Source organism: Sturnus vulgaris, chromosome 3 (assembly GCF_052056855.1).
Source record: "Sturnus vulgaris isolate bStuVul1 chromosome 3, bStuVul1.hap1, whole genome shotgun sequence".
Lineage (NCBI taxonomy): Eukaryota > Metazoa > Chordata > Aves > Passeriformes > Sturnidae > Sturnus > Sturnus vulgaris.
The window spans coordinates 104,112,496-104,139,231 of NC_142245.1; the positions used below are offsets into that span (position 1 = coordinate 104,112,496).

At 38.1% G+C, this 26,736-nt stretch overlaps 2 protein-coding genes across 6 annotated transcripts in view; one reads left to right on the top strand and one right to left on the bottom strand.

Annotated features, from left to right (window-relative positions):
- Nucleotides 1-11,834, top strand: part of VSNL1 (visinin like 1) — an 85,549-nt gene extending 73,715 nt beyond the window's left edge. For all 3 annotated transcript variants that reach the window (XM_088162442.1, XM_088162443.1, XM_088162444.1), the window contains exons 3-4: nucleotides 9,707-9,922; nucleotides 10,852-11,834. In XM_088162442.1, the coding sequence (XP_088018568.1) occupies nucleotides 9,707-9,922; nucleotides 10,852-11,049 (414 nt within the window). In that variant the 3' untranslated portion in view covers nucleotides 11,050-11,834. The remainder of the gene's footprint in view (nucleotides 1-9,706; nucleotides 9,923-10,851) is intronic.
- The window catches only part of SMC6 (structural maintenance of chromosomes 6), a 42,412-nt gene continuing 27,146 nt past the window's right edge, over nucleotides 11,471-26,736 (bottom strand). For all 3 annotated transcript variants that reach the window (XM_014894948.2, XM_088162440.1, XM_088162441.1), the window contains 7 exons: nucleotides 25,427-25,564; nucleotides 24,535-24,680; nucleotides 23,689-23,814; nucleotides 22,939-23,044; nucleotides 21,003-21,155; nucleotides 19,229-19,326; nucleotides 11,471-17,922 (listed from right to left, as the gene is read on the bottom strand). In XM_014894948.2, the coding sequence (XP_014750434.2) occupies nucleotides 17,814-17,922; nucleotides 19,229-19,326; nucleotides 21,003-21,155; nucleotides 22,939-23,044; nucleotides 23,689-23,814; nucleotides 24,535-24,680; nucleotides 25,427-25,564 (876 nt within the window). In that variant the 3' untranslated portion in view covers nucleotides 11,471-17,813. The remainder of the gene's footprint in view (nucleotides 17,923-19,228; nucleotides 19,327-21,002; nucleotides 21,156-22,938; nucleotides 23,045-23,688; nucleotides 23,815-24,534; nucleotides 24,681-25,426; nucleotides 25,565-26,736) is intronic.

The following is a 26,736-nucleotide window of genomic DNA, read 5'->3' on the forward strand; positions in this document are numbered from 1 at the left end:
CATTGACTCTGGGCTACAAGAATATTAAGGATGATGGAGTGTGCTGCTCTCACAAGATAAGAGTGAACTTCTCCAAAGGCACATATGACTAATCTAACTTCCTTTGAGTTCTCACCCCAGTACCAACCTCTTTCTTAGCCATTATTGTTGTTATTGTATTCTTGTGTGCTTGCTAAGGACTGAGTAGCTGTTGTTGTGTATTCATGAAACCCCACAATCTGATTTATTTAACATGTTTACCAGAATACTTGGAGTGGGGAAAGGGACACAAATCATTTACTCATATTCATTAATCAGTGTGGAAAAGTAAAAGTTGCTCCCCAATGTGAGATAGTTACTATAATTATAGTGCTGGGCAGTTCAAATTGCATCACTCTACATTTTTGAGTGTGTTTTTGAGGTAATGTTTATTAATGGGAAACACTGATTATGATACATCCCTCTGGCTATGCTTTGCCATGTCTATAAATAGAACCTGTATTTTGCTACTTGGAATTTTATTTAGTTGGACTTCTAGGTTTTTATAGATTTTTTTTTGCAAAAATGATAGGAAAAGTTCATATAGATCTGATTTAGAAAAGAAATTTTACTCTCCACTCCAGTGAAGATGTCAGTTTTACATTTGTCAGGCTCAGAATTTTATGCACAGCTGAAGTGGTGCAGGGATCTTCAGCTGGTCTGGTGCACAGAGGGAAACTTAATCCAAAGGAAAACATGTGGCTACACTAAGCTTCTGTGATAAATAAAGCAGCAAAGAATCAGCATCAGAATCAGTATTGCTTAAGTGCTTTTTGTTGTGTCTTCCTTTCAGATGGCTCCCAATTATGTTATTAAAACTTTGGGCACTGTAATGATGTCAAATAGTGCATGCAATGAGATATCCTGGTGTTGGAAGAATGGGCATGAATAGTAGCTTTCTTTTAAGCACGCATATTGATGCTTTTTATGTGAGTATAGTTTGTCTCACTTTTTAGAAAAAGATAATTTTTTATTAAAGGTAACTCATTCTCTGCAGATTTTAGAATGTATCTTATCTTTTAATCCTTTTTATGGTCTTACTGCATTCTAGTGTTAAGTTCTTCACAGACTAAGTATATGAATAATTATAAGATCTTGAAGGAACCAGGTGGCAGGTAAGCCCATAGCTGGTTGACTTTTTTGACTGGTTGACTGTAATAGAAAAGGTTACTCTATTCATAGCTTTTTGCATCAGTGGTAGTTTAATCATGGAGAAAAGGAGCTGAAATTCAAAGTTACCATGCACTGAAGGATTTAAGGTTACATCAGCGGGCAGATGCAGGAGAGGATGCAATCTTGCCTCTCATTTGCAGTGCTCTAAATCAAAAATCACCCTGTTCCAGTTTATAGTAATAGGTTTATGGATTCCCCTAAAATGAGCCCTTGTGATCATGTCTGATACCTGGACAAACCCCTATAAACCCACTGGAAGCTGGGTTACAAAGTTACCCTGATACAAAGTTACTGAGGAAACAGAATCTGTGGGTAATTTTCCTTCTCAAAAGATCCAGTTCATGGAATATCACAAAAATCTGCAACCCCCAAAAGCTGATTGGAGTTGATTGGGATGAAATCTGGGAGGAACTCTACTCTGTGGCATGACACTGTCTTCTTTAGCTGGTCTCTTCCCTAACTTTGGGAACCATCTAGTTCTGAGTATCACTAGTACCAATATCCATATTTTGTCTCCATTGCTGTACGCAGCCAGTACCAGCACAGCAACAGCAATTTCAGGGAAATGGCATCTCTGTGTGAAAGCAGTTATCCATATGCCCACAGGGAGGTTTTCTACATCTCTTTCCACAGAGGGAAAAGAAGTCAAATGATAGAAAAATAAATTGTATATGATGAGGATTTTCCCTTCTTGCACCATTTTAGACAAGGAACAAGAGTATGATGCTCCTTTTTATGATTCCAGACATCCTTTGAAAGTCTTTGCTCAAGATGTCTTCCCCTTAGGGGAGCTGCTCTGTGAGGCTAAAGCCAAGTGTACCTGAGAACTGTCATTGTTTGAGTACCTGTGGTTTATTCTGGACCTGTCTGTACAACTTCTTAATTCCCAGAAGGTGACACAATGGGTTGCACCATTCCTGTCTGCTTCCCTACCCTTGCAAAAATCCTTTCAAGTCACAAATAAAAGTCTTCCAGCCTCCTTGCACTGTATTTTCCTCCTTTCCATGTTGAGCTTTAAATGTTATCCAAATGCCTCTCAACACAGATTCTTAGATACTGTGACTATCAATAAAAACAATAGTTATCCATATGAAACTGTAAATGTGCACAGCACTTCATGCAAATTAAAATGGGTTTTCTTAAACATCAGTGAGTTCAACAGTATTGTCCCATTTCTAAACAAGAACTGATTTAGTCCATCCCCTTGATGTATGTCTCTTTATAGATATACACATATAGAGTCTCTAGGTGGATATATAGATATACATGCATGATCCCTTGCACCAGAATGCTGGTATTTCAAGGTTTTTATATCCTGTTGGGCTTGTAAGTCTTGGCCTTGACCTTTGAAAGGGATTATGTTATTTGAGAAGGATAGATATGGACACAAATACATTATCTTGGAAAGCTGTCTTCTTAAAACTGCACTGTGGTAAAAGACTCTTTTATTATATTAGTCTCCATAAGGACAGACTTGGAAGGGTTACAGGGATGAATCTCATAGGCTGTACAGAATTTTTGCAAGGCTACCTGAAAACCTGTCTAGTCTCAGCTTCTTTTCAGAAGGGCTTTAAGACAGACCTTGCAGCAGTTAAAAACACAGGCTGGATTTTACATGATTCAAAACTTCATTTCAGTACAGTTCCTCTGTGATTGCTTTAAAACTCAGTACTGAAAATAAAAGTCAATAGGATTGTTGCCCAGGGACAACAGGGAAAAAACAACCCCACCAAGCCTCTTCTCACCCACCTATGCCTTCTGTATTATGTCAGCTATTGCTGCTCTTGCTGCCATCCTTCCCAACTCTCCCCTTTGACTTTGGGATCCATTCCATTCCCTTACCTCTTCTCCCTTTTGGGAAGTATAAGTTCTCTGACAAGCCCAGCTACAGCCATTTTCCTTCTCTTTCTGCAGTTTCCTTTCTGCAGTACCAGGCTATAACAACTCCATATGTAGAGGAATTTTAGGAGAACACATTACATAAGTATATGAGACAGTCAGATATTTCAGGCACAAGTATTTTTTCTGTAGTTCCATCTGTATATTCATGAGATGGTTGTCTCAGACTTTAGTGACTCGTGTTTCAAATCCTTTTTTGGCTGGAAATGGCACTTACTGATGCTTCTGTAGTCCTGATCTTTTGGGAAAAGTGCACTAAGGACTTCACAACACAGCAGGCATAGCATTCAAGTTAATACTCTGAACCTTGGAAACTAAAACTCACTGGGAAAATAAAGTCTCTTTCAGAAATGAAAAGAAGTCAGATGATCTTTACTGGGGGGAGAAAAAAAAGGAGGGGAAAAAGGATATTTCCCAGCATATCCTCCATTTGGTACGTTCCCAGATTCCTGGAGAGATAACATGGTGTCAAGACAACAGAAGCTGTAATTAGGCCAGGACATAGACACAATACAGCAGGATCCTGATAGCCTGTGCTGTCGCTGACCTTGGGGTAGTGGAAGACTGTGCCAGACTTAAAATAAATAAAGTGTTCCAGTGCTGCTGCTCAGTTAAGGAAGATCAAAGAGAAATAACATTTAATCAGTGGTAGTTGTGGCGTTAAGCACTAGCAATACTAATTGTTTTGATAAAAATTCTCCCTGAAGATTTTTTTTTTATTAGCACTGAGTAATAGCTGAGCTGCTAGTGTATTGACCTATAGCACTACCACAGCTCAATTAAGTTTCTTATTGTCCAAATCTAATCAGAGAAAAGCTGGGATTGAAAATCGATTCATTTCCTGCTAGTTAATGACTAATTCCCCACAAATGTGAATATAAAGATTAACTTTTCAGGTTGAATGTTTTTTTAGAGGTAGACTCTGCCAGATGGGTGTTTGTGAAGAAGAAGCATGACTCCTCTTTTCCTATCCATCTTCCTCCAATTTCTTGGTGTATTCATGCTTTTTAGGATCTTATCTTATCCAGTGGTTTGTGCTTTTTCTTTGGTCTCTTAACTCATGTCTCACACAATTGAAAGGAGCTGGTATTGATAATTCATGGTCAGCTCCTAAATTCTCAAATATTTCTTCTCCATATTCTTCAAATGATCGTTTCTGTCACCTTCAAGACAGAGCAGCTTTGTCCTCAACCGTAATGTAAGGGCCAGTCACAATCTTGAGGTCTGGGTGAGACACAAACTCTTTACTGATGCCAGCTTGGCCTGTACAAGCTGTGAATTTTCTGGTGAACAGAAGAAGTTACATTTCTTGGCTCATCTAAATATTTCTTCTTTATGTAAAGAACTAACAGCTGGTTATAAACTTGCCCAAGTGTCTCTGCATGCACACATGTTCACAGCACTGAAGCTACATGAGCAAACATCCGTGGGGTTTGGCAGTTCTCTCCAGTTCTTGCCAGCTCTGGGACTTCCACTGCTGCAGCATCTGAAATCATCACAAATCTTTTATTGTATTTGTCCTCCCAGTGTACCTCTGAGGTGGGGACAGCTCACAGATTTACACACGGAGAATTGAGTCTTGGATCTAAAGAGACATTGAGATTCTGGTCTTTGGTGATCCACAAGGTTATCCTCTCCCCGTGGCTTAGCTGCTGCTAGACCTACAGACCCACAGCTGTGGATGGTGTCCATTCCTTGGGGCCCTCTGGCAGGCTGAAGCCAGGGACTTTTCTGCCTTGAGTGGGATATTTCTACCTTACACTGCAGAGAGTGCAGCAGTCAGATCTCTTCCAGAGCAAGGACAGCTGAGTGGCTGTGTCTTTTTGTGCTGGCCTTGTTCTGCCCTTGAAACATGAGTTTTCATTTTTACAAAGAGGTGGTGGCAGGGACAGGCTGCAGCCCTGCAGGTCACGCTGGTACCAGAGTGGCACACCCTTCCCAACAGTCCTGACAGTCACAGCCTGGATGCCTCTTCCCCTTCTTATGTCTTAGCACACGAAGCACAAGACTACAGTGCATTGTAGTAAATTGCAATTATTTTTTTTCTAAAGGAGACAGATAAAGAGTAATCTTTTTTCTTATCTCAACTCCTGTGATGTTGTTGTGCTGCTGGCAGGAATCCAGAACTTCAACTTGGAAAATTAGTGAGGAGAAACCTGCTCCCCATCATCATAGGCATCCTCCCCAGTGACTTCAGTTCTGAGAAGCTGTAACACCATGCTAGACCAGCAGCTATCAGCCTCTGGGTTCAACTTTAAGAGGTTTGCTATTAAAAAATACCTGTCTGAACTTCCAAAAGCAGCCAAATTTTCTGATTCTCAAAGTGTTCACGTACTTCACTTACAAAGTTAATGTGGATGGCTAGCAGACTTACAAAATAAAGCACTAATAAAGTAGATAAGAAGGGTAAATAATTCCTTCCTGAAGCATAACAGCATCGAATGTTTAAGGTTTTTCCCACAAGAGCCAATTGCTTGGCTTGTTTTTATGTGCTGGCCCTTGACAATGCTGGTTCTGCTCCTTGCATTGGCTGTGCCCCCTCCTTTCCCTTCTCTGCTTCATCTCTCAGCAGAGCTGAGCCCCAGACAGGGCAACTCTAACAGAGTTAGACTCTGCTTCTTCCATCTCCTCCAAGCCTGGGATACAGAAGCCCGGTGCCATCTCCTGCTTCCCCACCTCCTGTTCTGTGCTCCAGCCCCTGCACCAGCTCTGGAAGCTGTGACAGAGTTGTCACCTGGGCATGTGTAGGCAGTGTGCCCTGCTTTCTGTACACCAGTGTAATTCTAATTTTTCTATTTTATAGCAGAATTTCCCTTTTAATAGAAATGCATCTCAATATCCTGATAAAACTTCATGTGGAAAACAAAGCACTACTCAGGCCAGTCTATAGACCCCATCCTAGTCCATGGAGAGACTTTCTTTCCTAACCCCTCTCTATCACTGGGGAATTTGGGGAAGTCAATTTTAGTTGTGTTTTTTTATCCATACTAAAATTTTGTTTTAGTCACATGCTAAAATTTTAGCCATATTCTTTAGCATATGCTTCGTGCTTTTGCAATAATTTCCTCCCAAAGATAATCTGAATGAATTAATCAAGTGAACAGCATCACTTCAAAGAGGCTAAAGCACCTGCAACCAATCAGATAATTATTTCCAAGTATTTGATCAGTTTCCCCAAGAATTATGTACAATTTGTAGGTGTTATTCTCTAGATATTCTGATTCCAGGACTGATTGAATGCCCCCTGTACACCAGAAAGGTGTCCAGAAACACAGTGGGAGCTAGGAATCTGCAAGACAATCCTCATACAAAATTTAGAAGCCGATTAAGGGAATTTTTTTTAATCTTCCTTTTTCTTTTCTGAATTGGCAGTTTACTGTAGAGATAACACTTTGTTCACACCCCAGCATGTTGATCTAAGTGGTTATAAATACAAAGACCAAGCAAGAGATGAATCCTGGAATGGTTTGGGGTGAAAGGTGCCTTAAAGAATATCTGGTTCCAACATCCTGGGATGGGTAAGGACACCTTTCCCTAGACCAGGGAGGTCTTTCACTAAACGAGACTGAAGAAGCAGAAACAAAGGAATGAACAGTGCTAGGTCACCCATGGAACTGGCTGGTACAGTTTGTCTTGATTCTGGGACAAAAAGGGTGAATCAGGAGACAATGGTGGTGCATGGAGTGCCCTTTCCAGTGGCAGGTTGCAGCAGAAGGGAACTTGTTGCTTTCATATGTAGATTGATCACTTGGCCAAGGGTTTGAAGGGAAGACTGAAAGCTGAAGGTGTATCTGCGAATCCCAGCTGTGTTTCTTTTTGTTTTCTGAAGTATTCACTGAGGTCATGCAAGAGGCAGACTAAACCCTCCTCATATTCCCTCTGACAAAAAAAAATTGGTGTTTGTCTTTCAGAGATCCCCGTCTCCCATTGCCATTTGGCTTAGGCTGCTCTGAAAGTAGTTAAAGCCTGTGCCTTTATACTTTGCTACGGCCTCACTGTGTTTTAATAGTCACAAAATATTTTACCAGAGCTGGCATCTTTTGCTCTGTAATTATTTTAGTTTTCCTTACTTCATGTCTTATTTATGAATAGTTTCAAAACAGGCCAATGGAAATCTTCAAGTAGGTTTTTAAACAAGTTTTGACAATGTTTTTGAGTTGTTCTGAGCTAAAAATAATACAAATCAGCAGGTACAGACTGGAGAACAGTGCCTTCAGTCCCTAAAGGACCTTTTACTGCATTTGCTCCCTACAGGAAGACAAATAGGAAAAAAAAATTAAAAAGGTTATGGTTCCATATGATGCTGTAAAGGCCAAGACTTAGCTGAGCAGTGCCACTGTCTTCTTCACCTCAGAAAAGAAAAATCATGGTCTTGTCTATGGTAAAAAAATTAGTAGGATGTTTTTCTCACTGCTGCATGAGGCTAATGGTGTGACCAGCAAAGAGGTAGGCACAGCTTGCTGATGCTCCTCCAGTGGGAGACTGAAAAATATGTTCCAGAGCAACTTTAAAATGGTCTTCAGCATCTCCAGCCACTGACCCAACCTAATTCCCTGCTTTGTTTTTGGACTCTTACATGTTTTTAGGTATCTGACACTTCTTCACCTTTTGTGTAGGCTTTTCGTTGTACTTTGGTCTCACCAGTATGTTTGCACCATTTCTGTATTTTGGTTTCCTGGGCAGTGAAAAGAACAATCTCAGTTCCCTCCAGATATTTACCTTTCTTTTAAAGAGGCTGTAGAGTGACAGTCACAGAGATCAGGCAGCATCCTCAGCAGCAGTCAGCTCTGAGCAAAAATACTTGGAAGACTGTAAAATTTGGAAGTATTTTGTTCTGTTACGCATGCATGACAGGATAGTCATCAGCACAGATTTAAAAAGCAAAATATTTGTCCTTTGAGCTTTGAACAGCCACCATACTCAAGAATAAAAGGTGGGGGACATGGAATTCATGTGGAATACAGGCCACGATAGCCATTTCTTAACCTCTCAGCAGTGGACTGGAGAAGTGCACATTCTACACATGTACATAAAATTAAATATCACCTATGTTAACATTTGAAGCTAGTACAGGAATTGGAGGAGGAGATGGATCATGGAGAAGAGGAAGCAATGGGGAACCTGGAAATAACATTCAGGTTTTAAATAACATTTGCAAACTTTGTTCTGAATGCCAGGCTGTGAGCCCAAGGAGCCTTCCCATGGAGGGAGCTCTCCTTGCTCTGACAAAAGGTTGAGGTTGTTGCTGGAAGAACAGTTGAGCAAGGTCTGGCGACTGCAGCCACTGAAATCCTGAATTGTATTAGAGAACCCAATAAGTATTTGTTGATGAGCCCAATCATGATCATATTTAAAGGCAGAAAACAAAGTACAGAAGGAGCTGCAGCAGTACCTCGACCACTCCATCAGTTTTGATTATCAAAACAGAAACAGGACTTGGGTTGAGTACAGGCACAGAAGTTACATTTTCAGGAGACAACACCAAATGTTTTTTCAGGGAAAATATATAGCTGAAGGGAAACTTTCAGGTTGGGACCTCTGTGGAAACAGAGCAGCAGCTACTGACATGACCCACGTGGCCATGTAGTGCAAGCAGCTGGCTGAGCTCTAAGTTTTGCATATTTAAGGCAAGACACAGCTCTGGATGGGGAAATGGAAAATTGTAAAATGCAGTTCCACTTCAGCTGCCACTTTCCCTCAAACTTACGTTATAAATGCAATATTTAATAAGAATTGGAATTTTAAAAAGAACAAAATAAGGTGGCTCGCATATGGGGAGTAATGCATGTTTGTATTTTAGGACCAGGAAAACCTCCATGAAATTGTGCTGGGAATGTAATAACAAACATTGTTTATATATGGTCCCTGCACTGCAATGGGTTTAATATCACTGGTTTAAAACTCCCTTTCTTTAGAGGTATGTTTTCTTAAGTCTGGCCAACAGAAAGAACTACCTGCTCAAATGTCTTAAACCATACACTTCCTGAGGGAAAATATATCACCTGAAAACCTACATGTTATGGTCGTTTAAAATACTCTGCTAAGCTGTAGTCAATTGCAGTGTTCAATGAAGGATATTAAGATATTAAACATGAAAAGTATTGCACTGTATTATTTAACTGAATCTGTGTTTTCATCTTGTGTTCTTGAATGTTAGTTGGCAGACCAGAACATATGTTCATGTGGGTTTTTTATGTTATGTGTGGATTTTTTTTGAAATAAATGAAGTTATATAACAATTCCACACATATACTTGGTTGCAACATGTCAAGGGCTGGTTAAAATTCTCTTAGAATGCAGCCTGGCTTCTTTATTTCATAGTCAGAGAATATTACACACAATCTGCCATTTACACTCAACTTTATTTTAAGATTCATCTAATTAATTTAGCTTATATTTGTATTATAGCTTGTGGAAACCTGAGAGATTTTTGTAGAAATAAGTTTTTAATAATCATTCCAGTATAACTGTTAGGGAACCTTACATTGCAGATCCTCAGTTTCCCACAAAGCTCACCAGCCACTCTTCATAAATGCCTCACTTTGGCATTTTGCAGTCAGGTATACAGCTCTCTCCTTTGCATTAACACAGCTCTATAAATTATTTTGTTTTGCAGTTCTTTCCATATGGAGATGCTTCTAAGTTTGCCCAGCACGCCTTCCGAACCTTTGATAAAAACGGAGATGGGACCATCGACTTCAGAGAGTTCATTTGTGCCCTGTCCATCACCTCACGAGGCAGTTTTGAGCAAAAGCTGAACTGGGCCTTCAACATGTACGACTTGGATGGTGATGGTAAAATTACAAGAGTGGAAATGCTGGAAATTATAGAGGTGAGATCAATATGACACTCAAAAAACATCACAACATTAATAAAATTTTATTCTTTGTTCACACAGACTTTAAGTTTTAGGCTCATCAGAGGCTGTACAGTACATTAAATACATTTTACACACATTAATCCTGTGGTACAGGATTAATGTGCCCACGTGGTACAAGAACACAAACATGTTTGTTAATAGATGTAATCTTGAAGAATTGCAGAGTACATATGTGCACATAAGCTTTTAAATATCCTGAGATTCTTTATTTTCCCTGCTGAATGGATTAATCACAAGAACAGCACAGGATTTACAAAGCCCATCTCAAAGTCACTTGACACCCATGAAATTATTGGACTGTAGCTCAAGTAGTTGAAGCCTCACTGGAGATTAACTTCAGATGATTACAGAAATTTACAGGGATAAAAACACTCTATTTTAAGTGAGCTCTCACAGATGGGCTTTAAGATGACCACAACATATAAGAGGAAGGATAAAGTCTCTACCACCTTTATCATCTGCCAGCAACTTGCCACAGTAGTTAATACAGATTGTGCCCACATGTACACACAGAATCCTGTTTATGGGTGGTGACTTTTAAAATGAATTATTAAGCATTTATGTGAAATATTTCAACTAAACAATTGATCCAGAGAGTAAATTACAAGAGTTTTACATTGTGAAACAGGAAGCCAAAGAAATTCTGGGATGCAAAATGTAACCATCAAAATAAACCTACATCTAAAGAAAGTAAAATATATTCTTCCTTGTTTTCAGTATCTGGACTTTGCATTCTAAGGAAAAAAAGAAAACAAAACAAAAACAATCTTTAGAAAAACTTGCAATCATTTTATTGTTAGAACATATATCCAGAACTTGATCACATTAAAAAATTAGATTGAATTTTCATGTTGAATTTTCCATTTGGTTTCTTTCCAAAGGCCATCTACAAAATGGTGGGCACTGTGATAATGATGAAAATGAATGAGGATGGTCTGACGCCTGAGCAACGGGTAGACAAGATCTTCAGTAAGATGGATAAGAACAAAGACGATCAGATCACACTGGATGAATTCAAAGAAGCTGCAAAGAGTGACCCGTCCATTGTATTACTCCTGCAGTGTGACATTCAAAAATGAGCTTGTGTACGATGCGTCATAGACTGCACAGAAGTTTAATGTTCCATTCAGTTTGCAGCTATTTCCACACACACAAAAATTTGCTTGGACTACCTATAAATGGACTTGCTTCTTGTGTTTGAAACACTTGTGTGCATGAGAATGTCATTTGCTAAAGAATTTTAAAAGTATATATTATAAAAATAAACTGCCACAACGTGATGTGTGCAATGTCATTTCATAACAACCCTCTTCCTCTGAAGCCTGTGCAGCAGGCCTGTGCTGCAGTGAATTATATTATTTATTGTTCATGTTTTACTGATGCTAGCTCTGTGTCTCCTAGGCTGAGTAATGTTAGTGACACTGAATTCCCATGGTAATGTTAACTGTTTATTATAAATCATGTCACCATTCTGCTGTAAAGTAGTACTGGACAGACAGAAGGGAAGAGCTCCTCGGCTCCCAGGTCTGATCCACACGTGCTTGTATTGTCAGTGGATATAAATGTACTTCATTTGCATGCCTTTTAGGTTTGCCTTAATTCTTACCTCATTTGCATCCCTTCAATCTGGAAAGAGCTATGTCAGAGGAATGCAGTATATTTAAAAAAAAAAAGAAAATCCTGCTAAAATTTACCCTTTAATTAAGAATATATATAAATATATATATATAATGTTTAAAATATTGTTTTATTGCAAGTTTAAAGGTTTTATTGGAAGTGTATTGATCTTTGCCAGAATTTTCAAAAGCTTCCACAGAGGTTGCAATATATATGTCCCAAAATAAATTTATAACATTTGACCTTTTCCCCTAATTCTTATTTCATGTCTTCAGCATGGTAATAAAAAAAAAAAAAGTTCAATCTCTTTAATTATCTGTCACTGTACACTGGGAAATATGTATTTCATTATTGAAGCATGAAGAAAACTACTTTGCACTCACTTACTAGAAGAGTCATATTATACAAGACCAAAAGTTGTAGATCATGTATTGAGGGATGGAGCAGGTGTTGGTGCTGCTTTACCAGCACAGCTACTGGACCTGTGCTGCTTTTTAAGCTAAGTGAAATACAATTTATTTGTTTGGCCTAAACCTGGTTTTTAATGTTTTTCCCTCCTGAAGTAAGAGACATTCATCTTACCATCTGACACTAAACTACTCTGTGTTTGATATAAACAGACATGTTGTTAAAAATCACTACTAATAAATTAACCATGATGTTAAGTAAAATGATAAAGGAGGGATAGTGAGGAGAACCAACTTCCTCTTCAATTCTATGTGCACAAATCAAGTTTCTCTCTATGCTATCTAAACTATCAAGTTTCTATCTATGTGACAAATTCTGCACAGCCTTGGGAAAGGATGAAGAACTATCAGACTGCAGAAATTGCAGATGAAAACCTTCCTATGCCCCATTTCCCTGATGCTTTAAACAGTTGGTTGCTTGCTGGATTAAAAGAAAAAAAAAGCAATCTGAGCATTTTACAATTGCATGTTTTATATTTCTTCCTTACCTTATGAAGAAAAGAGACAGTACTTTTAATAGGTAAAAATCAAACAATAAAACATGCCACAAGACAAATCATTCTCTGTATTTTCAAATTCAAAAAGCAAAGTTTATGTTAAAATTAAAGGGAAAAGAAAACAAGCAATAAAAATTAGTTTTACACAGCTTGCTTAGAATTGTTGTGGAGGGGATTACAGAATCGACTGCTGCCACAACCATAGCCATCCTCTCATTTTTCAGTTGTTTTGTATTCCAAATAAACAACAAAAGCAGAAATATCAACTACATTTTCTAATATCAGAATTTTACTTACATTACACAGGTAATAGTCTTAGCAAATTAGGGAGGAGTATACTTCATGCATTTCACCATAACATGAAACACACATTCTAGAAATTACATACTTCTGAGAATGATTTGCCCATATTGAAAACTTCTCAGATTGTATGCCTCTGGTTTACATATATGAGAAGCAATCTCTCATTCTATGTTTTCCTGCACCTTGAATTTATGTAGCTAGACAGGCTCGATTTACTTCAGTGCAGCATTAAGCAATGCACTGCCATCCAAAATGGCCAACAACTCAAACACAGTCAGACTCAAAAATGTAACATCAGCACTGCAATCTTCTCTCTGGCAGTCACTATAGTAAATAATGTATTTAAAGAACCAAGAACATGATAGTTTTGAGAGCTTAGTAGAATTACTGCAAAAATAAGTGCATCCATGCAAGGGCTTCAGTAATTGTTTATTCAGAATTAATTCTCCACCATGAAAATATGCTTATAATAATTATACAGTCAGAAACACATTCTCATCAAGTACAGGGGTAGATTAGAATGAATACAATGTACTGATTTGAATGAAAGACCAGAATTGTTGCCACCTCCTCCAATATTTCAAGTAAGTCTATAAAAACTTGGGAGAAAGCTGAAGTGTTAGCTCAGTAGGAATGCACTAATTTTCCTTAAGCTCTTTTCTCCACACAACTCATTATAAAAGACTAATGAAGATAAATGCTTTACTCTTTCCTGCCTCTGCAGTCTTGCCTTTTTTTTGGATGATGAAGAACATTAAGAGGAAATAATGCAATGTCATTCTATTTCATACTGTAAAAGAATCTAAAACATACTCTAATTTAATCATAAAATCCAGTCAAGCTAAACATGTGGCTCGTGATCATGTCCTAGAATCAAATAATGGTTTGAGTTGAAAGGACCTTAAAGATGATACAATTCTAACCCCCTGCAGGGACATCTTCCATTAAAACAAGTTGACCAGGGCCCCATCCAGCCTGATCTTGAGCACTTCCAGAGATGGGGTGTTCACAACTTTTTAGGCAACCTATTCCACTGCCTCACCACCCTCACAATAAAGAATTTATTCCTAATATTTAATCTAAATCGACTATCTGTCAATTTAAAGCTGCTCCCCCTTGTCCTGTCATCACATGCCCTTGTAAAAAGTCACTCTCCAGCTCTCTTGCAGCCCCTTCACGTACTGAAGGTGCTACGAGGTCTTTCTGGAGCCTTCTCCATGCTCAACAAGACCCATCTCTTTGCCTCCATAGCAGAGGTTCTCCAGCCCTCTGAGCATCTGTGTGGCCTCCTCTGATCCTGCTCCAACAGGTCCATGCTCTTCCAACGCTGAGGACCCCAGACCTGGGTGCAGTACTCCAGGCAGGATCTCACTACAGTAAAGTTTTGCCAAGTATGCATTTTGTAAGGTGCCCCCCAGTACCTTCACATAGTCCTAAAGGTTTAAGTAATTATGGAATTGTTCAAATTGGTAAGGATCTTCATAGATCTCTTGCCCATCTCCTTGCTTGAAGGAGATGCAGCAGTCTATTCAATAGACTCCAAAACTTTCCAAGGACAGAGATTTTACAGCCTGTTTGCATAACATGTTCAAATACCTCTTGCCTCCATCATGAACAATCCCTCCTGGTTTACTCAGCCAGAACCTCCCCACTTCAGTTGATGACTGTTGTCTCTTGCAGCACACACATTAACAAAAAGCCTGGTTCTCTTTTGTCAGTAACCTGCTCACAGCTGCCAGGAGTCTGCCCATTACCCTGGGCTTTCTGAGGTCTACCAGGAGAGGCAAACAGACTCAGTGCCTGGTGAAGAAGAGCACAAAAGATCCCTTCAGCCCCAGCTGTACCTGTGTACCAGTGGAAGCTTCCCCAGCTATGGATGACATGGCATGGAGCTCACTCCCCTGCAGCTGGAGTCACTGAACCAGCTGTGTCAGAGGCCTCTGGACAGCCAGGTCTGCTGAGGACAGAGGTAGCTGTGCAGGTCACAGGCTGACAGGAGTGCCTGATGCCTCTTTGCCAGGCTGGGGCTGACAAACAGTTCCTTTGTAGAAGGAACTGAGGTTGAAGACCTGTCACCACGTGAAGGAACTACAGAAGGAAGTGAGCAGGCTATGTGGTATTTGAGTGAACAAGAAAGAGATAGGTTATTTACAGAGATGCCACAGTCTCAAGACTCTCAGGAGTCTCAAACTTCCTCTGTAGTGGAGAAGCAGGTGGAGTCAGAACCCTGCAGGGTAATTAGTGAAGGTCTTTTACTCAAGGGTCTGTTCAAGATGAAGGCTGGAAGCAGGTCACTCCACATACCAGGAGGAGGTTCTTCCTCCTTCTGAAAGAAGTAGGACTGGAACCCTTTACAACAGGTATGAGGCTCTGGAACAAGGCCAGACAATGAGCTGGGTGAAGGTCCTTCTGGGAGAGAGGGGCCAACCAAAGCAGCACCTCCTGCACTTCACATCCAGACCTCCTCTGTTAACAGGAAAAGAAGGGTAGCTGCACTAGCAGACTCCCTTCAAGGTGAGGGAGATGAGGGAAGGCCTGATAAGCAGACCAGACCCAACTCACGGGGAATTCTGCTGGCTCCCAGGGGCATGGATTAGAGAAATTACTGGAAAACTCTCCAATCTAGTAAGGCCCTCTGATTACTACCCACTACTGGTTGCTCAAGCCAGCAATAATAAGAAAACAAAGAGAATTCCAAGGACAATCAAAAGAGACTTCAGGGCCTTGGGTTGAAGGATCAGAAGCACACGTAGCAATTTCCATAATGCTTTTGGTAACAAAGAATAATATTGCCAGAAATAGGCAGCCACCAGGACAATACATGGCTCCAAGGCTGCTGTAAGCAAAAAAAAATCATTTTTCTTTACCATGAGATGATCTGTTCAACACGTGCTCTATTGACACCTGATGAGATACACCTATCTCAGAGGAGAAAAAAGAGCTCTAGCACAGGAGCCAGCAGGGCTCACTGATAGAACTTTAAACCAGTTTAGAAGGAGGAAAGGGACAAAACCAGGCTCACCACCAGGGAGTGACGGGATGGTGTGCCAGAACTTGAGAAAACTAATGGGATCCCTCCATCTCCTTCAGGCTTGTTGGCTGCAAAGCACCACACCTGAAATGTTTCTACACTAATACACAAAGCATGAAGAACAAGGCCATCTCAAGCCTTTGGCCCAATCCCAGAGATTTGATATCACTGGCATAAGTGAAACTGTGTGGGCTTAGTCCTGTGATTGGAGTGCCCTGCTGGATGGTTACAGGCTCTTCAGGAGGGATGGGCAGGGCAGGAGTGGGTGGAGTGGCATTGTAAGTCACGGGAGGGATGTAATGTATGGAGCCTACAGTTGGCCATGGCACATCTGCAAGCCTCTAAGAATCAAGGGACATACAAATAATGCAATGTCATATTGAGAGTCTACTACAGACCTGCTGGCCAGGACAATGACAATGATGAATGGTTCTCTGAGGAACTAAGGGACACTTCCAGCTCAACTGCCCTTCTCCTTATGTGGGACTTCAACTTGCCAGAAGTCAACTGGGAGCATCATGCAGCTGATGGGTCCCTTCCAACTCAGCATTTTTTATGGTTCCACAATTCTGTAAGGTATTATTTCCTTCAGGTCTTAACTAGCTTCCATATTTTAAAGAAATCTACAAGTGTAATACTGTGCTGTGACTGAAAACAAATCACGCTACAAAGTCAAGCTAAAACTTAACACTGTAATAAGGTTTTATTGAGGAACTGCTATTCAGTAAAAAAGTGCAGAAACTGCTGAATGTTTTTCTCTGAGTAGTCTCAATAGCTTTTGTAGCTGGATAACATCAAACAACAACAACAAATCCCCCAAAACAAAAACAAAAAAAGAAATGCAGCCGAACTCTAAAAAGCGATTTTTTTTTTAAGAGTTGCCAAAAATGTCAAGGTCCTGGAGAAAAAAAGGACAGGAGAGGAAAAAAGGTTGAGTGAGTTTGAAAAATCTGGTTCTTCTTTCTCTCTCTTATCCCCAGTAAATGCTTGCAATATCTAAACAAATCAAGTTTAAGTGCTCTACTCTCAGTGAAAGATGGGAGGGGAGGGAGAGCATGGAGACCCAACAAAACACAGGTCTACAATGCTGTAGAAAAGTTATTGTATTATTTCCCAAAATTCTTATTCTACTTCTTTCCTCTGTATTGGAAAGACTTAGGTCTCTTTAGTTCAATTATAATAAAATGGATATTTAGAGACTTATTCTGTACCTGGAAACTCAAGAGTGTGTAAGAACCAGTTCACTAAAATTTAAGAATCTAGGTTTATAAAGACACAGCTTGCTAGGTTTTGTAAGCTCATGTCCAAAGACACTCAAACTCTTTAGGAAAGTAATAGAAGAACTATTTTCCCACCAAGATAATATAATATATATAAATTTTCCCCTTTTCTAATTATGAAACTATAAGTTCTAGTAGTTTCTCATGTTCAGCTACTGAGGTTTCACTAGAAAATAAATGAAACACATTTTACTGGGTGTATTAATTACCTACCACACATGTAAGAAATAAAGCATGGCTAGGAAGGAAACCATATCTTTAACATAATGTTAATTTTAAGTGTGTAGAGACACTAAAACATTACCACAAGTATCAGTTCAAACGGTTTATTAAAATATTATTTCATAGTTATACAAAATATATTTCAACTTTTCCAGAAGAAAAAACAGAACAACAGATAAAAAAATTCTATAGCTGGTAGCTAAAAATATCAACAGAACATTTAAAATTTTCTCCTCATCCAAACTGTGCTTATTCTTGTTCTGTGCACACACAGTAATCCTTTAAAAAATAATTAATAACAATACAGAAATATCTTCCTGAGAGTATCTAACAAATCATCATCTTTTTCAGCATCAGGAAGCAATAATTTTACATATATTATTCCACATTTATCTTCAATATTATACCATATTCATACAGAGATACTTATTGATCTTCATCTCTGTCATTCCTATTTTGGAAATCCAGTGTTCTTTGGTCTCTTGGAGGGTCTGGCATGCGGAGGATTCGAATATGGGGACTCGTAGGCAGAGAACTAAAAATAAAGGATGCATCATTTAAACAGTGTTTGTTCTCCAAGAATTTCAGTATTTCCATTTGATTCTTTACATTACATATTTCCCTTTAAATAACTCCACCTCTTTTCTTTGACATTTTTAAAAACAGTAATGTGGAGTGAAGTTCACTGAACTGATCCTGGCCCCGATTTCAATAAAAGCTTGAGGTAAAGACAAGCACTGATTTCAGTCGTGATTTCTAACAATTAGACTGTCTTAAGTAGGGAAAAGGTTCTTTAATGAAAACCTCCAAATGAACAAATGATGGAATACAAGTATGGATTTGCCTTACTGATCCTAAAGTAGCACACACTATACACACATGTAATCAATCACAACATACTAAGAATGAGTCAAGTTACTAAACATAAATTTGCACAGGCTTCTCCACTGATGACCCTAAATGGATTTTTCCTGAAGCGGCTCCCATATTTCTGTAAAATTTAATGTCTGCTGAACATGAAACATGGAACAATATTACAAATTCAAACCAAACTTGAATTATTAATTTTTTCAACAGTAACCATACAAAAAATTCTTGTGTTTACAAGTTTCAGAAAATCTCCACAAAAGCATTTCCACTGAAATAACAACAGATACCACTACTCTACTTTTTATATACTTTAGTGAAGGAAGACAATTAGGAATAAATCAACTTATTTTTGAAGACTGCTTTAATTACCCTCACAGGCTTCACTGGTTACACTGGGTTAACAGAGGGAAGTTGGCTGCACAAGGTTAGAGCCATGACTGTCCCCTTAAACTGGGAATGGCTCTACCAGGGTTTTATATAGAGGTTTGGAAAGAATTTTAAACCACAAGATCAAAAATTTAAAACATGGTGTAAGCAAAGAGTCTCTAGATCAGCAACATTAAAACCCAGAAAATAAAATCAACTCAAATGACAAACCCCTTGAAAGTAGTGTTGTATGAACAGAAAAAAAATCCCAAGTCTTTTGTTATTTTTGGGAGAGGAGAGGGACATACAAAGCTAAGCTAAGAAGAGCCTGGTTCACTAAATAAAACATTTCTAAAGTTGTTTTATTTCAGATAAACTGATTCAAGTCCCACTGAATTACCATTATGTAAGGAAGAGTTAAAAAAACACTATTAAAAAACCCCTTTAAATTCACAGAACCATCAGCAATGAATTGCTTGTTTATGTTCTACTGCTACAAACAGCAAAATTTCTTCCTCCTCATATTCAACTTTTTCAAGTTACACTCCTTGCAAGAGAACTCCCCTGCAATTCCTGTATCCTGAAATAACCCACAGCAGTATTACCTCATGCTCAGGGGGGTGAACAAAATGAACTGTCGATGCCGCTGAAAGTCAGCCCTCTCCAGAATCATATCAATGGCAATTCTTCTGTTAACCATATCCTAAAGACAAAAGATTTGTCATGTAGTGGTACTGACAGTAATAAATACATTAGGAAATATGATTCTAGAAAATCTACTAGAATTAATTGCTATACAGTCAAGGTTGGCTAAAGAAAATATCTAAATAAGACTAATTAAAACTAAGGAAAACTGGAGAAACATTAGGGTAAAAATATAAAAGCTACAAATTATAGCTTGGGGAATTCTTAGACTGTACATTTTAGTTTATATGGGCAATGGAAATCTATCATCTACTTATAGTGTTTTTGTATCATCTTTGATGTACATACAGTACTTCTTACTTTATTGGTATGCTGAGATGAACTGCACTTTAGCAAAATAATGTTTCCTGTAAAATACTGCCTGAAAAATCACCTGAAAGGATTTAAGGGCTCCATGAAACTTATGATATTATGAAGCTTGTTTTTATTAGGATTATTACTGTTATTATCATTATTACTATTTTGGATGCAACCTTATGCATCAGGCATACTGAAAAGGAAGTGCAATAGGAAGCTGTTATTAGGAGGGACTAACAGAGCTCTGCTGCTGTGCACTGTTCCTCATGAAAGCAGAGATCTCCCACAAAAACACACCGTGGAGTCCTCATGTGGTGGGGCTCTGTGATTACACCAAGAGTACCTGCAGAACGTGTGGACAGTAAGGCTGCACTTACTGGAACTGTGATGGAAAGACAAATTGTGTGGAGTAATTTGTGGAATAGATGACATGTAAGCTCTTTGCAGGGCGTACAGTTCTGAGTATCCATGCTTTTCCAGAAAGATGGATAAACTTCTGCACCACTAACTTTTAAAAGAGGATCTAAGATTTGAAAGTTGGCTGAAAAATGACTGCTTCACTACCTTAGATGTATACTCTCCTTTTTGAAATTCTTTAATATAGACTATATTATCTTGGTTCCCTCTAGGTGATTCCTAGTAAATAAATGATTGATGAGGAAGGGACACTGAGGCAAAATTAAATAAGCCAGTATCAAATATTTGTCTCACAGAAGTAAATATTTTCTCAAACTCATACCACCTTGTATATTAATAAGTAGGAAATAAATCTTTAAAAAAAGAAAATAAATTTCAAAATGGGCTAGTGCCCTGTCTAGGGAAGCTGTACACAAAAATATGATTTAACAGTTTTAGGTAACATTAGTATTTATTGTTCATTATTCTGCATTTCAACATCTTAGAAACATGCTTCTAGCTGAAGTATGAATTTCTACAAAATGAGTAGCAACATTGAACCCAATTGTCACACTTGCTCTGAAAAAACTCCACACTGATGTCAAAATTGGAAGAAATCAAGGCACATGCCAAACCCAGAATGTCCCAGCAATATGCAGAGTCAACCTCTGACAAACACAGTAACAGCTGATTTATTATTTTTGTGCTGAACAAAGGTTTGAGCAAGTAAATTAACAGAAAGGCTCATATTTCTGGATACCAACTTCAGAAACAAAATAAGCTTTGAAAGTCACCAAACGAAGTGAACAAGATCACTAACAAATTTTGTTTTGGGGGATTTTGATTTTGGTTTGGGGGCTTTTTATAATTTACAGTTAACTAAAGTGGTTTTAAATCTAGCCAAATACAAGCAACAACCCAACTACTTTCACTAATTTATACAAATCAGAATGGGAGACATAATTTAGGTTTAAACTATACCATGTAGACATCAAATTCATCCATGCATCTGAAAGGAGATTCAGAAATGTTCCACAGAGAAAGAATGAAACAAACTGTGGAGAAGGAACGTTCACCTCCTGATAAGGATCTCAGATCACTACGGGCAGTTTTTTCTTCCTCTCGAGGCTGAACCTTGAAATAAAAATATTGGAGCAATTTTTAAATCTGAGATGAAGATATACTAACAGATTCATAGTTTTAACAGTAAACACATTATACATGAACAAACAGAAATCACTTGAAAACAATTTTCTGCATTTCACTGCAACTGCCACTCTGGCATGGGATGGCTCCTAACCATTTACTAACATATTTCTAGGACCACTGCAACTTCTTCTATTACAGTCATACATGCTGAACAGATTGAATGATTCTGTCAGAGTTTCGTTATTCAAATCTCTACTTTTAATAATCGTTAAACAGTGTTTAATAAATGTCAACATAAATGCTTACATAACAGTAAAATCCCATGCTTAGCAGGTACAATGGAAAAGCAGGCAATTGATTTATAGAAGAATTTTAAATGAGGAAGGGATTCTTTATTTGGAATACATTCAACACTGTGAACAGTGTTTGGTTACATTGATTATGATGACATCTTGTGGCTTTCCTGTAAGATGAAACTTGGGCATTTTCCCGCCCTGCTAATTGCACTGGCCTTTAACAAGTTAAGCAGACAAATAAGGATTATTTTGAAGTGGAATCTTTTTCTTGCAGGGAATTGTTTTCTTTTTGCAATTTATACTCCTTGACTAAATACAGATTTCTTTTGTGAGATACATGAAATATCAGCTATTAAAAAACTATATTCTGATAAAGTCAAATAATTATATTTTAGGGACTGAGTTTAGTTCTTCAGATATATGTGTTTCACCTGTCCAAAAAGGACTGCCACTGGTCATTTTTCCCCTTAATCCCTAAAACTGAAGTCTCCCACAGAAACTAAAGAAAATAAATCCATGAAAAAACTGTTTGGGATCTACATTAAAAGGGTCACAGAAAAAGAAACCTATTGAAGCTTTCCTGCATTAAGTTGTCTAAATAACAACTAGACCCATTATACAATCACACAAATACTAGTGAACTTCCTATCAATGAACCAGGAATGAGTTATTTGGGAAGACTGGATGACCAATCCACACTTATTCCTTGTAATCTAGCAACCTGCCCATTTGAAATGGCAATGTTTTCTGTCCTTGCTTGTTTTCAACAACATCCTACTGGCACCAAATGGGACTGAAGAAACTTATCCAACACCAATTTGATGTGATTAAGCAGGCACTTCTTCACTTAGGCTTTTGGAAACTCCTCCAATGTGTTCCTCTCAGCAGACAAAATCCAGCCATTTTTACATACTTTTTCTGCTGAATCATTATTATGTAAGCTCTTTTACAGACCATGCATAATATGCCTACTCTTAAATTTAACCTTTGCAATGACTGGTTTTGTTAGTTATATAATTTCATCAATATTCTTATCCTAAAGCAATCATTGGTCATCTCTACTGAGGTCTACTGACTGGAATCATTGATATTCAAACCAAGATGGGAAGGCTAGGGGGGTTTCCAAAGCAGCATGGTGTGCCCGACAGTCTCCATAATTTCTTAACCAAAACACAGAAGTCCAGCAACTTCTTGGTGAGGTTCCTGTGGCTCCATATTTCAAGCACAACACTCCTAACATTTCTATAACTTATACTTCACAATTTTCTACTTGTAATCATAACTAACTCTTTTATATGACTAAATTGATTACTTGATCAGAATATTTATAATGCTACAATGAAGCATATCACATTTTGGAAAGGGAAAAACAATTTATTCTATCATTTGCAATGCATTTCTAGCACCTGAGACTAAAACAAATAATAATTCCTTATATATTATGGTAATTAAAGTAATATAAAATAACTTACTGTTATGGAAAGTGTCTCATTCTTGTGATCAAAAGTTATATGTCCAGAGCAACCTCGAACACGTAATAAGTGCTCAAAGTGGAGTTTGCATTGCATAGATAGGCTCCTTAAATCAAGCAAACAATCATTAGGGGACCAAGTTTTTAAATACATGAAAAAGTGACTACAGATTTTCATCAGCAGTTCCACATCATTATGCATTAAGCTCTCCTCCAATAACAACATTCTCCCAAAGTCAATTGCACTCTCAAGTGGGTGTCATTAGACATACTGGAGAGAATCCTTTGGAAGGGAGGCAACAACAAAATTTTCATGGATAGGTTTAGGATACTAAGGGACTGAAGCAAGAAAAAAGGGGTGTACACAGTAATGGAGAAGCTGTCAAATTACAGAATCTCAATCAAGATCTTAAAAAATTTTTCAGCATAGAGCAGAGAGGTGTTTGGCCCACAATGAAATCGTAGGAGCTCAGCACAACAGATAATAATCAATAAAAAAGAGTGACAGCCCATATTATTTGAAGTCCTAGTATGTTGCTGACATTTTACTGACCAAAACCAGCACTCAAACAGAACTGCCATGGATGAAGTCAGCACAGTTCAGGTCTTTGGGATGAAGCAAAAGCTCCACAACCTCACTGCTTTTCCAGCTGTCAGTCCAGGCTGCCTGTAAACTCTCAGGCATGATAAGATTGAAACTGGGAGCAAGCTTAGGTTAAAAAGATTGCTGTGAACACTGCCTTAAACGCACCTCAGGAATTGCCGATACACTTTGAGCCTCTCTGTCATTACTTCGTCCAGCACTGCAATAAATCTCCTTAAATTCCTTACTTTATTGCTTGCATCCTCGTATCTTTCCTTTGCATAATGAAATTGCCTGTTTTAATTAATAGAAAGGTCAGGAGTAATATGCATTACATTAAAACTGAGATATTGTTGTAAATGCTGAAAATCATTCCGATAATCAAAATATTCAAATGAAAGCTTTCTTGTGAGGATTTATGTGAAAAATAAAAACACTTGATATGTCAATTAAGACATTGTTCACAAATGAAATGTGGAAAAAAATTAAATCTTAATTCTGTTTTTAATTCTTTTGAAAATAAACTCTTTCACCAAGGAGAATGAATGACTGGTTTCTCAACGCTCAAGACTATCTGAGGAGAGTGCTTCCTTGAAATACATTGAAGTCAAAACCTCAGTGAGCTGCCCAGCTTGTACATTAGTTACTAAATCTAGAATTAAGCTTAATACTCAATCCACCACAAAATAATGGTGAGTTAAATTTTTGTAGTCACAACTGAGATACTTCAGAACACTAAGAGGGTATTTGATTGATTGATAACATCATATATCTAGCACAGATGCTGCTTAAAATGACTGGAAGGTGTTTCAGGACTCTTAAATCTGTTCAGTACTGGGAGAATCAGTACAACACATTTCTACACCTTCATACATAGTATTTAAACCTCAAGTTTTACTGTAAGCTTAAGTACTAAAAACACACATAAACACATAGTGAGTCAGTAAGAAAACTCTTCTTTCCCCTCTCTTTCCCATCCTACCTGAACTGCTTTAGACAGTAGAGATTACTTACTGGACTATTTCGTCTCTGTTTCCACGGTGACTGCTTTCTAAAATTATCTTCTCTCTCAAGCGATTCATTTCTGCATCAAGACTTTTAACAGTTCTGGCGACCTCGATGCGCTCTGAGAAGATTTGCCTTGCTTTTGCCATTTTTTCCTAAAGGAATATTTTAAACCCAAATCATTATTATATTTTTCAAAAATCTGTTTAATCTTCACAGCAAGTATTTTATGCTACAGAAAAACATGAACTCCAAGCGAGAACAATATTTTTGTGTTCTTTCTGTTTTCACTACAGCAAACCCAGTTAACAATTTTATTGACAACATTTATACATGGGTAGCTATTTCAGTGCCAAGAACTGTATCCAAGATTTTTAATACAATCACAGTTATTTAGCTAATGTAGATAAATAAGGAACCAAAATCACCATATTTAAATAGGGCAGTCTTCCAAGTCTTTGCAGATACGATTTCAGAGTTAGTTAATAAAGCTTGATTAGGTAAGTCTTGAAAAGACCAGACATTGGGCCTGTACAAGGGAAAACCTACCATCCAAGAAACCAAAACAGTATTATTCAATTTAACTTAAGCTGCAGATTTTAAGTAATTTTAATCTTCTCATTGCAAAACATGGAAGAAATGATCCTAGATGGATGAACCCTAATTTATCTGTCAAGAAAGAAATGGTGTCCTGTCAGAAAAAAAGAGGCCTCAATTAAGTTACACAAAATTATTTTACTGGCTTTACATAGTCAGCATAGGACAGAGCTGAGAGAATACTCAGTGTAGCTGAGTATATTAATATAGTCTGTATGTTATACAAGTGGAATTATTTATATTAAATATTAGAAGAATCATGACCATCTGACTTCAACAGCTAATAAAACCCCACCACACGTACCTCTAATTGCTTTCCTTTGGAAACTAGTAATTCTTTGTGCTTATTTATGCAAGCCTCGTGTTCTCTATGTTTGTCTTCATAGTGCTGCAAATGGCGTTTACTGTTTTCCATTTCTGACTCAGCCTGGTTTAATTCAGCCTGTTCGGAACAAATCACAACGTGAGCTGTTTGGGGTAGGTTCCTGAGAATCTCTCTAGTGTTTACTGACTTCTCACAGGTTCTTCTAACTTATTTTTCTTTCAGTAACACTACTTCTAGAGTCTGGGAGCTTTAAGAACAGTTTATGAGAAAGTCTATGCTTAACTCTGACAAGGAATAAATACGTGCAATGATTTTAGGTATTATATCTTGAGGTGTTTTCATCTTTAAAAAAAGCTATGCTTTCTCCCAAAGCTCAAAATCTTCATTTATTCTTTACACTACATTCTATCTGGAACTTCTGATGCCTGTGTGACATCAGCCAGAACTGCATTTCTGTGTGAAAATTGAGTGTCCTGTTACACATCTCCTATAAAATCATGGAATCATAGCATAGTTAAGGTTGGAATAAACCTTTAAGAACGTTAAGTACAACCATCAACCCAAAACCACCACCATACACACCACTAAACCACATCCTCCAATACAATAACCAGACATTTTTACAATGCTTCTAGGGATAGTGATTCCACCACTTGCCTGGGAAGTTTGTTCCAATGGTTTATAACCCTTTCCATGAAATTTTTCTCTGCATATCTAAACTATACCTCCCCTGGTGCAATTTGAAGCCATTTCCTCTCCTCCTGTCACTTGTTACCTAGGAGAAGAGGCTGAGCCCCACCTCACTACAATCTCCTTTCAGGTGGTGGTACGGACCGGAGGTCCCTCTTGAGCCTCCTTTTCTCCAGGCTAAACAGCCCCAGATCCCTCAGCTGCTCCACAGAAATTGTGCTCCAGACCCTGCACCAGAAACCTAATACTACATAAGTATTGATACTGTTGAAGTGATGTATCTTTCCAGAGAAGCAAAGATGTATAAAGAATGACATAAACTAGGACATAATTTTCTTCCTCATCCCTGTCAACTAGATGGCTTGTCTTAACAAACAAAAATAAAAACCACCAAACCAAATAGAATAAAAACAAGAAACAACTCAAAACCGCCAGAACAACAAAGACAAGCATCACCAACAATAACAGATGCTCTTCCTTTTTTCCACTCCTATCTTAAAACCACAACTTGCTATATGTCGACAGTTCTTTAAACAACTGTAGAACACTTAACAACACACCTGATTTAAAAACTTTTCAGGAATTTCAGTGCTTCCCTC